The sequence below is a fragment of the Enoplosus armatus genome, chromosome 8, assembly GCF_043641665.1.
Source record: "Enoplosus armatus isolate fEnoArm2 chromosome 8, fEnoArm2.hap1, whole genome shotgun sequence".
NCBI classification, from domain to species: domain Eukaryota; kingdom Metazoa; phylum Chordata; class Actinopteri; order Centrarchiformes; family Enoplosidae; genus Enoplosus; species Enoplosus armatus.
In genome coordinates this window covers 22,181,527-22,195,944 of record NC_092187.1, presented here as the reverse complement: position 1 = coordinate 22,195,944, position 14,418 = coordinate 22,181,527, and the positions used below count along the sequence as shown (strand labels likewise).

The 14,418-nt window shown below is 41.9% G+C and overlaps 1 protein-coding gene across 1 annotated transcript; it reads right to left on the bottom strand.

Moving 5' to 3' along the window:
• Positions 1 to 273: 273 nt before the first annotated feature.
• Positions 274 to 13,808, bottom strand: c1qtnf12 (C1q and TNF related 12). The gene is made up of 8 exons (XM_070911120.1): positions 13,629 to 13,808; positions 4,316 to 4,420; positions 4,049 to 4,160; positions 3,648 to 3,832; positions 2,746 to 2,854; positions 2,337 to 2,430; positions 462 to 540; positions 274 to 372 (listed from the first exon to the last, which is right to left on the bottom strand). The coding sequence occupies exons 1-8, from the start codon at positions 13,806 to 13,808 to the stop codon at positions 274 to 276; spliced, it is 963 nt and encodes a 320-aa protein (XP_070767221.1).
• Positions 13,809 to 14,418: the final 610 nt, after the last annotated feature.

The following is a 14,418-nucleotide window of genomic DNA, read 5'->3' as shown; positions in this document are numbered from 1 at the left end:
GGTGAAGCAACAGGCATCCAAGTTCCTCAGGGAAGTGGCAGCGCACTGTGAAAAACAAACTCAGTCCTTGAGTTCTTCACACTGTCCTTTCACCATCTGACAAGCAGTCAAGTCAATGTCAGCCTCACATCCTTCCTTCAAACCTCCCCTGTGGTTTGGTACTATGTGGTGGTGCTCATAAGCGGTCCATTGTAAAAAAAAAAAAAAAAAAAAAACATAAAAAGAAAACGGCAGCAGTGGATGGCTTGGATGATGCCCCGTTCATGTGTGAGGCTATACGCCAAGCAGCATGCCCATAAAATCTGAGCCGTTCTGTATTGTAATGGAAGCGCCTGCTGCATTATCCACAAATATGGAGGTGTACTGGCCGGCCTGCAGAGGAAAATATGCAAGAGTGATGCAGACAGATTGCACAAATACAGATAGTATATGTTTGAGTGTCTCTTAAGTGTGCTGCTCACCTGTAGCTCCAGCAGCCCCTGCACACTGACGGTGAATATCTTGCTGTTACTTTCTAATCCAACAATCATCTCCAGTGAGCTGCAGTCATATTAAAAAAAAAGGACATTTCTGTTAAAATATTGTGTTCATGTCAAATTTGCATTCCTCAAGACCTTGTTAAAATGAACTAAAATGTCTTATTTTAAAGGGACAGTTCAACATTTTGATAAATAAGCTTATTTGCTTTCTTACCAAGAGTTTGATGAGACAGCCGGCTAAATTAGCTTAGCACAAAGACGGAAACAGGAGGAAACAGCTAGCCTGGCTCTGTCGAAAGGTAAAAGGTAAAAGACTTCTTCACTTCCGCTGTCAATACTTTGGCACATAACCGCCCGTAAAAAAAGGCGAATTGTCTTTTTTGATATATATATATTTGCTGGTAGGCAGGTTTTGTTTCCTCTAGACAGAGCCATGCTAGCTGTTTCCAGTTGTTATACTAAGTTAAGCTAACCATCTGTTGCTAGTACAGATTTGACAATGGAATCAATCTTCTCATCAAACTCTCAGCAAGAAAGAATAAGCGTATTTCCCAAAATGTCAAACTTTTCTTCAACAACTCAATGCTCTGAGAGTCTGTATAGATGGCTGTAACATCGCTGCAGGCTTTAACCACACAGTGAGAGCACTGGCTCCTGTTAAGTGGAAAATGCTACATTTTTATGGCAAATCAATCATGTTTGTCTTCACTCCAACTGCCATCACAATGAGCCTCATTTCACATTCTCTGCATTTTCATGTGTGGGAGGGCGAGACTGGCTGGGGCTTTGGCTCGAAAAAAGCAAGAGCCAAGGACTCTTTTGGGTTAGGTAACCCATCATAATAATATTATTTATACGTTCCCCTTATTGTACCAAGCTAGAAGGGAGGCTGTGGAGCTCTGCACAGTCCGGGAGAGACTTTAGGGAGCAATTCATTTCAGCAGTTTTCACTGACTTTATGTAAATAGAAATTTTGAAATATTGGAAAGAACTCAGAACCTTTTCCAACAGGATTTGTAATTCTTTGCCGTGTCGACATGTAGATTTGAGATACTTCATTATCTGTCTCCCACATCCCAAACAAGGGCATTTCACTGCTGTGCTGCTGAATATAACAGGCAGCCTGAAGTGTCAAAGGTGAGTCTATAAAGATTAGTTAGGCGACAGGGACGAGGGCTCTGAGTGAGAGGACATTTCCTTTAAAGACCTGCTCTGCTTTTATACAGGAAATGCCGCACTGGTTCCACACAAAGTGTAACAGACAACACCTTTAACAACTCATAAATTCTGGTGAAACTAAAGGCAGCATTAAACACCAATAAAATGGCACTGTTACATGGGGAAGTAAACAATTTGTCAAAACAACAATGTCAAGAACACAAAGTGTGGTTGTTGTAGTCAGATGATGAATTAACTTTTATCTGTGATAGGTGGTATAACTGACCAGCATGTGTTAGAGCCACAACAAATGAAAACCACATGGATACAATCTGTTGAGGTAACAAAGAGTGTTAGAGTAGGGTTTGATTTGGATTTGGATTCAGCACAAGTTCTACAGCATATTTCAATTAGTGCGTTTACATGTGCACTAGTATTCTGATTTTTTGAAGTATCACAGCTCTGGAGAAAACCTTATTCCGGTTTTGAGAAACCTGGATATGCTACCTGGAGTGCTCCGATAGACACCAGGATACTGTAGCATGTAAACACCTTATCCAGGTTTGTGAACACTCTCTGCTGGTACAGAAACAGTGGCTGAGATGTTGAGGAATAACCAGGTTTCTCATGTTCCATGTAAACAAATCTCAAATAAGATCAAAACCAGGTTACCAGTGAACAATGGTACAGAATACCTACGTGTATCTGTGGCAGAGTGACTCGATGCAGATCAGCACCCGCACATTATCCCTGGCCTTGAGCTGACTCTTGCTCCTCTTCACCTCATTGTGGTCTGTAAGGAGGCAAAATGTTCACAGTCACATGAAGATACTGGCTCACGCATAGCTCACAAATATATATTTTCCTTGACGTGACAGCTCGCTAAAACCCGTCCCCTGAACAGTGATTGTCCAATCCTAGCTTGGCAAATGTAACTAGACACAACTGGATGCTATCAGAGTTTAGAGTTTAGGCTAACGTTAGCGGTTCTGTCCTGTTCTTTATTGGATTTGGGGAAGTTTACACACCAGCAACTCTAGACGTTACCTGAACATTTGCAAAACACATATACTCTAATACAACATATAAGACAGTTACTGTGATTTACCAATGTGGACATTAGCAGAGAACTGGTAGATCCCTGTGATGGGAGCTGTGAATCTCCCAGTAGACTGGTCCATTCCCGACCCTCTGAGGAAGGCTCCTTTAGCTGGCGGCTGAAACCACAGAAGATTTTCACATTTTAGAGCTAATAATGAGTTGATCCCCCTTTAATGGCACACTGTAGAGAAAATATAATGGACCTCAGAGAGCTACAGTTAGCAGATTAGCTCAAGCCAGGCTGGCTAGCGTGTTAGCGGTTTGCTCGCCAGCTACACTTTCTGGTGTGGCCACCCCCATTTTAATGCGTGTGTCCTCCTTCATTGTCATATTTCTTTACTTCTTACTCTGCAAAAACATGTAAAATATCATTTGCAAAGCCGTAGTAACACATCTGTTATAGCATAGTGCTGTGTTAGCATGTTAAATAGTTCGGCAAAGCTTAATCCTCCCTCCTCCAGCCTTGTCAGCCCATCCCAACAGGGCATAGTTCTTCCACTACAGCATGCTGTTTCGAACAGTGTCTATTTCTGTCCTCTCCACACTTTATTCCAAGTCAGAGACAGAGTGCCTTTTGTATGCCGCCCAGAGAGTGATGTGTAGAATTGAAAAAGTAGATATTTTTGACCAAAGAGCCAGTCTGAGTCTCAGAGTGGCACTGCATGCTTTGCCAGTGCCAGTTACCAGTGAGGGGATGATCCTCTCATAATTCCCCCACATGCAAACTAAGCGATGATTACCAAACACTCGCTCTTTCAAACACAGTTAAGACAGAGAAGCAAATGGGTCAGAAACAAAGTGTGTAACCATGCAGAGGAGGATTAGCCAAAACTTTTCTTTTTCAGCCATGCACAGGGAGCGAAGCTGAACCAGTTCATAAACATTTACTTGGTTTTCAAACAAACATACTGTCTGAAAGTTCTGGAGCTCCACCAGAGTCTTCTTGTCGACCACCACAGGTCCCTTGAGCTTGCAGTGGAAAGCCTCCTCTATTCGTCGGTAGGAGGTCATCCCCTCCAGAGTGAGGAGAGCTGTAGGTAGCTGGCTGGGGCTGGCTTGTCTGTCCAAGGCTGCTGCTCTCCTCTCTGTAGCCTCTGAAACAAACACATCCAGGTCATTACAGCGCAGAATGAGTTGACATCAGTTTTCAAACTATTCTTTTGTGATAATGTGATGAAATACCCAACATAAAATTGTGCGTACTGAAATGTTTAACTGTAGGTTATCTCTGCAAAATGAATGAAAGAACAACCTTGTAGTCTAAAGGGGGGCTGAAATGTGTCTGGGCTGGAAAATCAACATGTTTCTACCTTTAATCATGTCTTTGAACTCCTGAAGAAGAACTTCCTGTGTCACTTCAGCCCCTGGAGAGCCAGGAGGTCCCTGTGGGCCAGGAGGACCTGGAGGACCAGGTGGGCCCGGCTAGCGGAGGAAAGACGTACAAAACATTGTCATGCATCAAACTTGATCTGAAAATCATTACGCAGGTTTGTCTTATTTACCAATTACTGTAGTATATAGGAAAAGCAAGATTTTTTGAAAAACTGCAAGACACAACGTTCATCTACTGGGTTTACCAGGGGTCGTTTGCGTTTGCGACACTTTCCAGGGAAGTTGCCAACAGGTCTTTTGACAAAGTCCATCCATGATCCCAGTGGATCCACTCTCTGGTTGTCAGAAATCTGCAGCAGAAACAAAGACACAGAAAAAGAATATTTTCCCATGTGAATTATGAGGCCAAAATACATATTAACCCATACAAAATAGAGGATATCAAGGCAAATCACAGTTTAATCAACACTGATGTGGTGTAGTGATGGTTACACACAGTGGCAGTTCAAAGTGCTTTACAAATTGCTTAACAGAATAAATAAGGACGAATTAAAGTAATGTATATACATGTTCCAGATTCAATAACAAGGAACACAGACGCAGACTTTTCTCTAAACCCCCACAGTGTTCTCATGCAATAATTATAGCCTTTTAAAAAGTGCGATTTACCAGATAAATCATATATTATATTTCTAAATAATTTCGCCCCAAATGGGGCATAATGCAAAGGAAGCTAAATCCAATGAGTCATTATTTCTTCCTTTAAGCCATCACTGGAAAATCTTGCCCTAAGATACAATTAAATGGTGCCAGACACCAAGGAAGGTCACACAGGGAAACCTCTTTCCTTCTGTCTCTCCTGCCCAGTCGACTGCAATTCCTCGAAAAGGCTTTTCAATTTGCCATCTAAGTTTAGTCACAATTCTCCTCCGAAAGTTTCACCTTGTACTTATTTTTTCATTTCATATAATTCACTCAGGTGCCACGTCAGTTCTTATTTGCCCAACAAGCTTGGATGAATGTAAACAAACTTTGTCAAGTGATTTTTTTTTTTTCAGCACATGAAAATTTCCATGAGCACTCTGGTGAAAAATGAGTCTGCCCGTGTATGTGTGATGTAGATTCTGTGGATTGCAGACCTCAATTACTGTAGTTTATAACAACATGTCAAAATGGCCAAGGCTTTCTCCCTCACTAAAAGACATGCTAGCATTTTCTTTTATTAATACTGCTTGTGTGGGTAACGTAACGGTGGAAAAGTTAATAAACAAGATAACAAGTGTATATACAGTATGTACACCAGGGCGAGTCATGATTTAAGATTGTTAGTCTGTTTCCTAATCGTATCTGTGTTCGACCTTCTTATCTGAAATCACTCATTTATAATAAACTACTGTATAGGAGACTGGGATCTGTTATGGAGATAGGAAAGAAAACACTCTGAGAAAACCTCTGGAAGCAACATTTTTATGCTACAACCGGCGTGTTTTCATCTTGTTAAAATGTGAGGCTGAATGAATTCCAATTACAGAAAGCTTGAATCTTACCCTAACCCTTCCCCAAACGTCAAGTGCCTTCAGTTGAGATAGAAGAGGAGATAAAGACGAGCCATCGAGGTGAGCTGCCTGAAATGGAATTTGTTTAGGTTTGGCAGCAGGACACGGATCACTTATCTGCAAAACCAACATGCCCCTTTCTTCACTGTCAAAGACTTGCCTCTAGTTCCACCGCAACAAAGTAAGTCCTTGTTTGTCTTTTCAATATACTGGAATAAAAAAACTCTTTTTTATATTGGGGATTTGCAGCAGTCTCTCTCCCTCTGTGACTTTCTCTTCTCTCTGACAGCAGACAAAATAAACAACTTAACAGGCACTGCGCCGGCTGCATGTTGGATCGCTCCGTGTTTTTGTTGTGATTTTGAGGCTTGGAAACAGATAAAAGCAAGACTGATTTGGTCAAGACAAGAATACTTTTTACACAACTTAATACTGTTTCCATAAGACTGTGAGCCTGTTGGATAAACTGCTTTTTCCTTTTGCCATGTCATTTTTTCATATTCATTAACATACCAGTTCTGCAAGCTTTATAGGAATAGTATGGACATTTTGGGAAATACTTCAACCTGCAATAACTGATGTTTTTTTTGGCAACTGGGGTGCAGCAGAGGGTGCAGCAGAAACAAGCTGTGAACACAACACTTACATTACATCACCTTTTAAGTTGGTATGGTGAACTTGATAGTAAACAGCTGCTTATTTACACATCAGCAGTTACAGAGCAACATCATCATTCATCTGAAGTCTTGTTTCTGGCCACCTGATGAAGTCCAATATTCACTGTCTTTCCGCTCCGGTTTTGGTCTCCACCAACTGCTAATGGAAATATCTGGCTCTTTGGCTGCTAAATGGCATTAAAAGCCGCTTTAATGCTTATTTGCTTTTTTTGCCATGAGTTAGATGAGGAGGTCAATACCACTCTCCTATCTGTCCATTCAATATGAAGCTACAGCTAGCAGCTGGTTAGCTTAGCTTAGCATAAACACTAGGAACAGGGGGAAATAGCTAGCCTCTCTGTCCAAAAGTAATAAAATCTGCTTAACCGCACTAGTCTTTATGCTATGCTAGCTGCTGGCTGTAGCTTCATATTTACCACACAGACATTAAATTTTCCAAAATGTCAAACTAATCCTTTAACATACCAGTTCTGTAAGCTTGAACAAATATTAACATGTTGATGACTGGGGGTTGCGGTGGTGCTGGGGTTGTACTAGTATTCCCTGCCTGTGGCAATTTGAGTATATTTCCACTGGGGTTGACTGTAAAACTGTGAATCATCACCTCAGACACTCTGAGACAGCTCAGTACGATATAAAAGACACCCACCGATAACGAGAGCCAGTGGACGCTAATTCTAGTCAAAGCTTAACATTTGTTCTTGTGTTTATATCAGTGTCATAGCTCATTGTCTTGCTTTTCCAGCAATATGAAACAGTGCAAGTCGGCCCACACATGTGACATATAATTACACATCTTAGCCATTCCCTACAAAATAATAAAAAAGACAGCATATCATTGCCAGGAAATCAGCCATACTCTGAGCTTGTTATCCTCTTTAACACACGCCATTGTAATTAAGCCATTAAAAACTTGCCCTCAAGGATTTTCTGTGCTCAAGGAAGAAAGGCTATGACCAAGGTAATTATTACCTTCATTTCTGAGCTAAAAAATAACACCAAATCATTGTATAAATAATTTAATCATCAGCTTAAGGAATGCTCAACTCTTTCCTTTAAACAGATTTTTATTTTAAGCACTGTCGGAGCATAACGTACACTGTCTAGTGACAGCTGGGATGGCTCACACAACTTGCCAAAAAAAAAAAAAAGGGATTCATTGTCTGCAGGTGAGTCTGTCTCGACTGAGAACATCAAAGACTCCACACATGCAGACGTGAAAACCATATTGCTTGATGACACAGAAAAACCTGTCAGAAGCATTCAATCTCTCACTCGCTGCTATTGACTGTGGCGTAAAGTAAACTATGGATTCCCTGGCATAGCTCTGTATCAGCACGTACAACTCGTGAACAAAGTGGGGAGGGAGCGGGTCCAGGTATCAGTCTGAGAGTTGATGAAGAACACCGGGGCTCTGGCTTTGATCATCGCTGAAGTGTGAGTGCCTCAAAGTGGCCTTGTCTGTCAGCAGGCCTTTCCAGCACGGACCGAGAGAATGTGTCAGGTATCTGTCTAAAGGTGTGAAACTTTAAATCTTCCAGACAGTGTTTATCCTCATTGACGGGGCTCTAAATCATGACACCTTACTGGGGCTCAGATCTAAAGAATGGGATGCATTGTGTCCAGGGTTTGGCAGAAGTATTCACGTCCTAGTGAGTAAAAGTACCAACATAACAATGTAAAGATTCTCCATTACTGTACAAGTAAAAGCCCAGCATTCAACATTTCACATAAGTAAAAGTACAGACGTATTATCAGCAAAATGTACTTAAAGTATAAAAGTAAAGGTACTTGCTCTGACTAATATAATATATGACATTATTAGATTGTTAACACTGATTTTACTGTTGTAACTGGGCGGAGGGGAGCTAGTTTTAAGGGAATAGTTCAACATTTTGGGAAAAACGCTTATTCGCTTTCTTGCAGAGTGATAGATGAGAAAATCGATTCCAGCAGACAGTTAGCTGAACTTAGCTTAGCACAAAGACTAGAAACAAGGGAAAACAGCTAGCTTGGCTCTGTCCAACAGTTACAAAATCCTCTGTGCAGTTGCCAGGCAACCAGCAGATATTCCAGGAAGTTACTGCGCCCAGCCAAGAAATAGTCCAGCTCATAACCCCCACGTAAAACGGCGAATATGCGAGATATGACGAGTTGATTAGTGAGCTTTAGAGGTGCTAGCAGGCTAACATCTTTCTATACAGTTAGCTAGTTTACTCCAGTGGGTCACAAGATAAATCTGAGGGGTCGTGAGAGGGTTAATGGGGTATGGAAAAATAAAAAAAGTTATTTAAATGAAACCATCTGAGATGTTAAGAAGAGAAATGTCTCTTTGGTGGAAGTGCAAACAGCTCATAGACACAGCCATCATAGACAGCTTTTTAATAAGAGGTCATGAGCCAAAAGGTTGGGAATCACTGGTTTAATCTTTAAGCCTCAAAATTAAACTTAAGTACAGTATTTGAGTAAATATATTTAGTTACTCTCAGCCACTGATTGTGCCTAGTACTTATGGCACAATGAAAGTGAACAGAGATTGTTTTATTAACCTCCAGCACAGTGAGTTTAGAGTTTTTGGATCAATTAGTGAATCAGTTGTAATCATTGTTGATCATTCACTGAGGCCTTGTGAGATTTTATTACCCAGAAACAAAGGATTTGGGTCTGCATGAATAATTCTTCGACGTGCACTGCTTTAAGCGTGTTTGTCATGTAGTTTGGGGAAAATTAGGTTGAATTTATTTGAAGCAATAAAATGGGAAAATATTTCCCTGGGGCAGCATGCCACCAAAAACACAAACACAACTGTTAAAACATGTCTCTGGGGCTGCAACCAGATACTGAAACTCTACTCCATCGCAGGCAGCTCCTGAATTCTTCCATGTGTACAGTTGAACTTATCTTGTTTTCTTTTATGTGTTATCTGTTTTTCTACCTGTTCATACACACGAGACGACATGAAACCTTTTTGCAGCTGATAAAAAATGTTGCTCAGGCGGGTTTAAGGTTGGACAGGATGATGGAGAGCCTTCTATAATCCCTTGTTTTTACATCCCTGTACTGCTCCCTGTGCAGTCATCCATGCATGGGTTGACGGGCCTAACGCTGGGCCGATCCCACCCCGGGAGGCAGGGATCCCCGGGCTGTGTGGGACGAAGGGGATCCTGGTAACCTGCGTGCATCCCAGTCGCCATGCATCCACCCTCGCGTTCCCCACCGCTGCACCTCACAGACACAGATTGCCTTGAGGATTTAAGAGCTAAACACAGTTAGGCATGCAATGTTGACTCTGTTCTCTCCTCACTGTGTTATTACTCAATTGGCAAGCTCCACGTGCAAAACATAATTACTCTATCGCACCATGAGGATGCTGCTATTAGTTCAACAAATGTTGAAGGAACACCGTTTGGAAGTGTAAATGAAACATAGTTATTATATAATGATATAGTTGAACATGCTTCTTATAATGTGGCCTGATTTTAACTTCACTGTTGTCCCAACAAGAGTGTGTATGCATTTATCATGTGTGGGAGAAAGTGAATAAATTTGTGTTTATGCTTAAGAAATCACCAGAGACAATCTTGGCTTCCTCTTGATATGAAAGGCAATATAAGCTCGAGCGCTGTGTCACATCTGTTTTGTGTACGAATTATAGCTTTGAAACTGGAGTGAGTGCTCATTTTCCCTGTGGTAGGTAAAATGAGCTGTTGAAAAGCACCAGTGATCCAGTTCCATGTCAGGTACACAGGTTTGCCCTATGTTTTGACTGTGGGCAGAACATTTCAGGTTGGAAGTCATTAGATCCTCCTCCTTTTATATGATTCATGTGTGGCTCTGCATTGTGTTACATAAGTATATACTGTAAACGGTTCACTTTTCTTTGCTTTTATTATGCAACTAATTTTCCCCTGTCACATTGGGTTGTTGGAGAAATATGATAGGGTATTAACTGAAACTGCAAAGCTGTTGTACATCATGTACATTTTAAAGAGAACATTGTGCCAAAACACAATAAAATGTATTTTGAAAGGAATAGTTCGACATTTTGGGAAATAATTTCTTGCCTCGAGTTAGATGAGAAGATCGGTAATGCTCGCATGTTTGTATGATAAATATAAAGCTAGCAGCAGATGGTTAGCTTGGCTTAGCATAAAAACTGGAAACAGCTAATTTGGCATGGTCTGAAGGTAACAAAATCCACCCAACACACATTTACTACACATTTACTGTATAAAATCGCCCCAGATTGTGCTACCTTTGGACACAGCTAGGCTAGGTGTTTCCCACTTTTTCCAGTCTTTATGCTAAGCTAAGCTAACCATCTCCTGGCTGTAGCTTTACATTTATCAGATAAGAGAGTGGTATCGATTTTCTCATCTAACTTTTGACAAGAAAGTGAACATGCATATTATCCAAAATGTCAAACTACTCCTTTAATAGTAAATATTGTTTTATATGAAGCATTCCTTTAATCTGACTGCTGCACTGGACATAACACTCTCTAATGCAGTATTATTGTGATTTTTTGATATACAACTGCACAATACACATCATATGCATTTGCAGCATAAATCTGAAATACTATGCTCCATTGTCAATAACAAAATAAAATTGCCATCTTATGTTGACTAATCAGCACTATAGTTGTTTTTACTTGAAGCCATAGTTGACCAGTGTTTTGTTAAGTGTAGCAATAATTCTGAAATCATGGTTTCGGGAACATGACCAGCACATGATAAGAATCAGGCAAGATTAAGGGATTTCTATTAATCTGGCATCAATCTGAAGTTATTATAAATGAAACAAAATCCAGTTAAAACAGTCCCTCTATGTCTGTGTGGAGAAATCACAATCCTGTGCGGTTTATTTTACTTGCAGATTTCAGATGTAATGACAAAAGACTTTCAGATGACTTCATTAGGTAATTTTTATGTCAAATAACCTTCTTAGTCGTCTGACATGTTCACTGTCACTGTCCTGCAGCACATACTAAAGGTAGTTCACATCATCAGCAGTGTATGAAAGGTGTGTGTTCTCACAGTGGCGCTGTTTCCTGTGGGACTCTGTCTTGCCTTTTATGTGAAGGTTGATCCAAAAGGTCCCACACACTGCTGCATTAATCATCACTGGGGATGAGAGAGAGGAAACGAAAACCCTGGCCTCGGGCTAAACCCAGCCATTACTCAACACGCCAGGCGTGATGTTTGACTCGACTCCCTCAATTACAGCCATCACAGATCCCTCACTGCTCTCAACAATGACAGATTCCTCTCATCTTTAGAGTGGAGAGCAATAAGGTTTACGTACATGCACCTTTGACATTTTGCTCTAAAACTGTAAAACGTAATGGTTCACAGAGATCACCGTTGTTTGAAATGTACTTCAGTTATCATCTCATTAAAAAAAATCCACTCACAGCACAACTCCACACCTCACTATTGTGATCACTTTCAAATGGAAAATCTCCCGAGGAATGCAGTGTACGACTGCACGCTGCCAACAGCCCACACACGGGATTGGTCAGATAGAAAACGAATGCCATCATAAGAACTGTTTCCACTGTTTCCACTGGGCACAAGGGAAAAACATGTAAATGTGGAGTGTAAATGTTTGGCTTCTTTGAGAACACAAATTTCTTGCCAAGACAGCTCCAATGGACATGTTGTTTTCTCTGGGACCTAACAGATGTGTAATAGGATAAACTTACAAACTACCCAAGAAAAGCAACCACTTTTCATGGTGTGTGGCATGCGCCTTTTTTTTTTTTCTTGAACAGAAACCCGGATAGGGTGGCACCAACAAATGCGACCTTGAATGCATCCACTTCCACAGATGTCAAGCTTAAAGCTCAGGTTCTCATCAGAGGTGACAATGTTTGGCAAAGACACTATCTGGCATAACACTGCGTCTTAAGAGTGATTATGTCATTACCCTCTGATTGTGGGAGATGAGATGAAAAGAATGTTAGAGAGGGAGGCACAGGGGGCTAATCCTCACCGAGGTGTTCTCTTTCAGGACCCTTTCTATGGGGCTTTGTGAGGGGCTTACACGGCATGCTGCCCCAGTTTTCGGGGCCGCACCGCCCCTATCGGATGTCCCAGACACAGCGGAGTCAGACTAGGCCTGTGAATGACAGAATCAATGGGCTGGGAACAACATCACCATAGGTCTTTAAATATCTGCCCACCTAACTTTCCCAGGAGTTACATCATGGCAGTGGGCCTATAAGGGACCTCAGGGGAAATAGTGTTTGTGAAGACACCCGGCTCCCTGTGGGATGAGACAGAGGAGTGAAATCCCAGTGGGGCGCAATCTTCAGTGGGCTTGAGGGTTGACACAAGGTCATCCTTCATAGCCTCTGCTTTTACAGGGCAAACCAAGTCAAATAAACACCACCAGGCCACAACCACCTACAATGTGTTCTTAAAGATACAAAGGAGACCTCACTGCTTGGTTTCAAGGAGGAAAAAAAGGCAGTGAAGGTTACGGTTAGGATTCCAGAGACTGGCTTGCTGGTAGGAGCTGGAGGCTGGTATATAGGGCAGTGAGAGTTATATGAGAATGCCAACATAATGGGTGGGCTGAAAGCAAAACAAATAGCCTGTTGGAAACCCGCGCAAATATGCAACACCAGCAATAAACCAATAAATAACAGAGTAACCACTGTAATGCAGTTTTGCAGGAGGAGTACGTTTCTAATGAAAACAACATTGGTCTTCAGTTACAGATGACTACTTTTTTCACTTGTTGTCATAGTAACAATTCTCTCTAGCTAATAGAAACTCTAAATGTTTCATTTTTCATCTTCAGTTAGTCTGTTTATAACTTCATTTCCTGCTGCGGAGACCAGGCGTTCATAAATATCTTATCTTATCTCTTTCTGCATGATACATGAAACTTCACTTCATTCTGATTTGTTCACATAGGCTGGAAAATTGGTGGCAGACACCCGCAACGCGCACTAATTGATGCATTGATCAGCCTTTAGATGTCCACATTCCTGGCATACCTTCGGAAGTCATCCATTTAGTGTTTCACACATTTTGGTCCGTCTCACTGTCTGAAGCTTGACCCAGTAGGGCACACCTGTCCTGTCCTAGCTTTTACCTTTGCCACAATTTATTTGCCCTGCATATTGCCTGTGCTGACAAGAAATCTGCACATATCTTAAATATCTGCAGGTTGACTTCAAACTTTAATCTGCACTATTGTTTTTCTGTTTGCAATATAAGTGTCAATATAAGTCTACATTAAATGTATACAAACTTAAATATCAAAAAGGTCATTTTAACATTTCATTTTCACAAGAGAGTTTTAGTCACTACCTTGATGCTTCCACCGACCTCTTCACTGTTGGAGAGAGTAGCATTGTAGGTCTCTGTGTGTTGTGGGGTGGCTTCCTTCGGCCTCTTTCTCTCCTTCTTGGCATCCACCCCATCCAGAAGGACACACTGAGTCCAAAACACTGCGGCCACCACGGCCAAAGGCCCAGCCCCACACCACATCTTCACACTATTTTTCAATCAGCACCAGAATCCCTGCAGAAACAACCTGAATCTGCTGCGGAGGAGACCAGCCGTGTGATTAGACAGAAGCTGAGGATGCCCACAAGGCTCACAAACACAAAGTCCCAACAGGGAGAAGGAGACCAGAGGAATGCAGCTTCAGGGACTCCCTTTCCAAGAGACTGTCAGACTGACTGTTGCCGCCGTTGCTCCCCTTTTGATGAGCTCTCAGCCAGCACAACGTTGCAGGGGCACTGTTAACTCTAGCCAGAAAGCCAGGAGGCTTACTCAACTATGAAATGTGTCAAGCAGAATGGTCCAAGGGAATGACAGATCGGCGCAGATCTGACAGCAAATAAACCCATTAGTGAGATTTTTCACGCTTTCTGCTCTGTTGGGGGGTGAGGTGTAGAGGAGGGGAGGGGGTACAGGGGGCAAAAGAAGAGGCAGAGAGGAGGGGCGTCCAAAGCTGAGGGTGGGCTGCGGGGGCTAGAGATGGATGGCAATATTCTCTTTTTCCCCCCACTCTCTCCTGCTGTTTCTCACACTGAGCAGTGGATCCAGTGTCCAGCAAAGTTGTGTGGTGGCTGGAAAAGCTGCAGAGATCCAC